Here is a 4,089-nt window from a genome sequence, read left to right as displayed (position 1 = left end):
TTGTTCCCATGTCTCGGATTTATTTGAATAGATGTGAAATAGACTGAAACAGTTCTCTTTTCAACCAAAAACCACAACACTTAAAGAAATGTCATCTCTCCATAGACTAACAATATACCATTTAAAAACATACATGAAAAATATCAACCATCTTTTTTGTTCAAATAAGGAGAAATGCGCAAATCTTGTGCGTAATGTCCCCCCTGTGCCTCAGTCCAAGTGCCAAAATAGAGCACTAATAATAATTGAAAAAAATACATCAACTTTAACCCAAGCGTTGTCAGTTTAGGTGCCACACGCCTTTACGCACACTTATTCCAGCTTCGAAGTAGCCGAAAATACGAGTGAATGTCAAGTCATCTGACACAAGAATCCAAACTCACATCCTTTATATATAAAATACTATTTTCTGACCAAGTTTGGACCAAGTTAACACACTTCTAAAAGCTTGTGGGTTAAACCAAATTGCAAGAGCTCCAAAAAAAGAAACAGTTCTGGTCTGGTAAGGCTACCAGGAATCCAAACTCCCATCCTTTATAAAATATAAAATACTAATTTCGGAGCTGAGTTCTGACCAAATGAACACACTTCTAAAAGCCTGTGTTGACCAAAATTAAAAGAGCTCCATTTATAAAAAAGAAATACAGTGTTCTGGTGAGGCTACCAGGCCCGGATCCCCTGCAGGGAGCCCTGGCAGGATGCGACCGATGTCCCTTGGTGAGCTTGGGCCTGTGTTGATCCTCCGAGGCTGCTCACATTTCCCAAGTTCATGTTCATGAAGGCGCTGGAGGTGCTGGAGGGGGGCAGAGAGGGGATGCTGGTGTATGTGCAGCTGTAGTTGCTGTTATAAGCGGGGTTGTTGTAAGTATACGCCGGGTATCCGTTATAGGTATACGGGTTGGATCCATATGGAGCACCGGAGTACGTCTGCCCTCCCCCCAAACAAGGCTTCCCATCCCGGACTAACACCGGCACAGCGACGCGTCTCGGTGGCGGAGGGTGGTGCTGCCCCACCGCCTCCAGAGACTTGTCCTGCCGCTGCCTCTTGCACTTGTATCGGCGGTTCTGGAACCAGATCTTCACCTGGTTGGAGGTGAGTTTGAGGCTGGACGCCAAGTGCTCTCGCTCCGGGGCGGACAGGTATCGCTGCAGCTTGAAGCGACGCTCGAGCTCGAAGACCTGCGCCTGGGAGAAGAGCACGCGGGGCCTCCGCCGGCTCCGCTGCTTCTGCGCGGGCCGATCACAGTCAGCCTGCCCGCCCTCCGAGGCCTCCTGCCGGGACACCAGACCGCAGCTCTCTGGGGAGGGAGGGAGGACACGGAAGAAGTGTTAAAATCTCAAATCCTAACATGTTATTTCAGAAGTAAAAAACAATGTAATTCCAACGTTATCAGTGCACAGCTAATACACCTTTGGTAGTTTTTGAGCAGAAGTCTTAGCAGTAAAAACTGTATTAAATAGTGCACATTAAATCCAAGAAATATCCACCACAAAACTTAAACAGGACACTTCTCCTATAGCTTTATTAAAACTCCGATATGACAACATATGTTTTAAGCAAGAATGCGTACACAAAAAAGCTTAGAAACCATTATGAAAAATAAACAATAATATGCCGATTATATTATTCCAACTGAAGCTAGGCTACAACACTAAGAACCTCATCACATAGTTCAAAATAAATCCAATAATATCCACTGCCGGGACTAAAACTCAAACAGAAACATCTCCTTTGCTGAATGAACTTCTGCAAATGTCAAAAACTTTAAGCTAGAGGCACAGAAAAACTCAGGAATCATGCCCCAACCCGTGCACTTAGTAGACTTTGAACAGAAACTGCAGCACACACTTTAATAAGTGGATCAAACATGAGATCTCCATAGCTTCAATTAGAAACTACCATAACATTACAAAACAATTATATAAATTAGACAATTTCACACCTGGTTAGACACTGATCTTTAAAGGAGAAACCGTGCAACAAATACAAAATAAATCGGATTGGTTTAAAATACAGTTGGCCAATTGTAATTTTCAGACAGATATTATGTACACAAAGTAGTGTAGTAGTATCTTAACTGTTTATATCTAATGAGTAATTATCCCATGTGTTGGAGCTGGGTGTGTTTATCAGAGCTACTTCTCGGTGTCTTTTCTTTTACAGCCTCTTTAAACTAATTGTCGGTTTATGGTCCACACATCATAACAGACTGGCGTAACGAAGCCCTGCAGACTGTTTGACAGACTTGACTGGATCCTTCAGAGTTAGGGATCTCCAGCGTGTGGATAACTCTTTACTGGGATAATGTTTGGTGAGTAAGCATCTTGGGACAAATACTTCTCTATATAAGTTAGAAAATATTAACAGGGATTTTTGGCATGTGCACAGCCATTGAGTTATAGTGGGGATCATTTTTAAGGTCACACAAGTGATCATACACTAATTAAAATACTGGAATAATTGGCCATAAAAAAGCTGCATGATTATTTAGAAAATTACACAACATTTATTTTTTCCTTCCAGTTTTTGCTTGACATTTTATGACCTTTTACGTATACTAAATGAATACCAATTATTAGATTTTTTTAAATGATAATTTACATGTAAGAACTACATCATGCGTAAAAGAGGTAACGTGTCTCATTTGCCATGACTTCACTTTGGTTAAGGTTGCAGGTTACGCTGCTATTGTTGCTAAACATGCGAATGATTGTCTCGCCACCAAAACTGTTACATTCAAATCAGGAACACACATTTATAATTTACGCTTTTTTGTGTTTTCTCTGTAAAACCCTGATAATGATGCATTGATTCTTATTGCACGGTTCCTTTGTTGTCTTTTGTCTGCACAGTAGCGGCTTGAACTCACTGCTCTCCTGCTCCTCCAGCTCGTTGGCCTCCAGCTTGGCTCCCTGCAGGCCGGGGTGCCCGTACATGTCCGGGGAGAGGCTGGTGTCCCCGCGGTCCTCCTCTCCGCGCACCGCCAGCGCGCTCAGGTACGCCAGGTTATCCTCTCCGTCCGAAAATGAAGGACTTTCCCGGGCCGCTGCGAGCATGCAGGACGGTGGGGTTTGGAAGTGCTGCTGCTGGGGAGGTGAACCGGGTAACTGCTGGGTTTGGACCCGGTGCTGGAGCTCCAGAGATCCGGCCTGCTGCTGCTGCTGCTGCTGCTGCTGCTCCATTTTCAGGATATCCTTGACGGAAAACGGCGTGGAGGTGAGCGGACTCTGCAGCATCATGTCATCCAGCTCCTGCTCTGCAGCTCCGAGGAAACGAAGCCCACGGAGTAACATGCACTCCTCCTTTCCCTGCACTCTTTCTCTAACAAATAATTGAGCCTAATAGCTCCTTCTCGCGTAATTGGAGGTGCGTTAAGCCTCTGGAATCCCTCATCGCAGTGAAACGCACGAAAACCTGGGTATTAGTTCCGGTTTTGTCCACGCAGGTCTCCTGTCTGACAGATGTAATGTCGGGCGTTGTGAGTGGAGTTTGGACCGGGACGAAGGAGCGCCTCTGCCTCCTCTGGTGTCAGGGGGAGGGGTGAGTGTGAAACGGAAAGTGCGTGCAGGCTGGAAGCGATTTGGGAAATCGAGGGGGAGAGAGAGGGAAGATGGGGCGTGTACGTGACGTGTGTTCACGTACTGGTTTTGTTTTCGGTCTTATATAAATATGGTGGGCAGATAATTGTAGCTACTGACCCCCACTCCTCTCCACTCTCTTCCTAACGCAGGCATTTTAATACAAAAATCACTTTGTGAGTCTTAACCTGTGATTGCAAAAAGATTATCTATAAATGTGCTCTATTAATACGTGCTAATTGTAGTTTGAATGATTCCACAGTCGCTCAGTGTATTGGAGTATTTGTGTTTGCCCGTGCGTAAATCAGTGCGCTCTTTGGAGAGGCGCAGCGTGCGGCACACTCGCTTTAAGGGCAGTGGCACGTCAAGGTCAACAGTCAGGTCAAAGGGTAATAGAGGCAGGAACCCGTAGTTGTTTAACTTCATCCAGAGGGTTGATGATAGGGGAAAGTGGAACTAACACATTCAGGTGGATTTTGTCTGTGGTTTTCCATTTTTATAGTATTTTCG

At 44.9% G+C, this 4,089-nt stretch overlaps 1 protein-coding gene across 1 annotated transcript; it reads right to left on the bottom strand.

Annotated features, from left to right (window-relative positions):
- LOC307047291 (homeobox protein Nkx-2.5-like) lies at window positions 1–3,562 on the bottom strand. The gene is made up of 2 exons (XM_079694202.1): window positions 2,871–3,562; window positions 1–1,298 (listed from the first exon to the last, which is right to left on the bottom strand). The coding sequence occupies exons 1-2, from the start codon at window positions 3,292–3,294 to the stop codon at window positions 661–663; spliced, it is 1,062 nt and encodes a 353-aa protein (XP_079550328.1). The 5' UTR covers window positions 3,295–3,562; the 3' UTR covers window positions 1–660.
- Window positions 3,563–4,089: the final 527 nt, after the last annotated feature.

This window comes from Notothenia rossii (assembly GCF_949606895.1).
Source record: "Notothenia rossii genome assembly, chromosome: 1".
Classification (NCBI taxonomy): Eukaryota; Metazoa; Chordata; class Actinopteri; order Perciformes; family Nototheniidae; genus Notothenia; species Notothenia rossii.
The sequence above is the reverse complement of the archived record's forward strand: the minus strand, read 5'-3'. Positions and strand labels throughout refer to the sequence as shown.

Coding starts and splice junctions, on each gene's coding strand:
- LOC307047291 (XM_079694202.1), bottom strand. CDS start 3,294: ATGTTACTCCGTGGGCTTCGTTTCCTCGGAGCTGCAGAGCAGGAGCTG. Junction 1,299..2,870: donor GCTGGAGGAGCAGGAGAGCA/GTGAGTTCAAGC, acceptor CTCCCTCCCCAG/AGAGCTGCGGTCTGGTGTCC.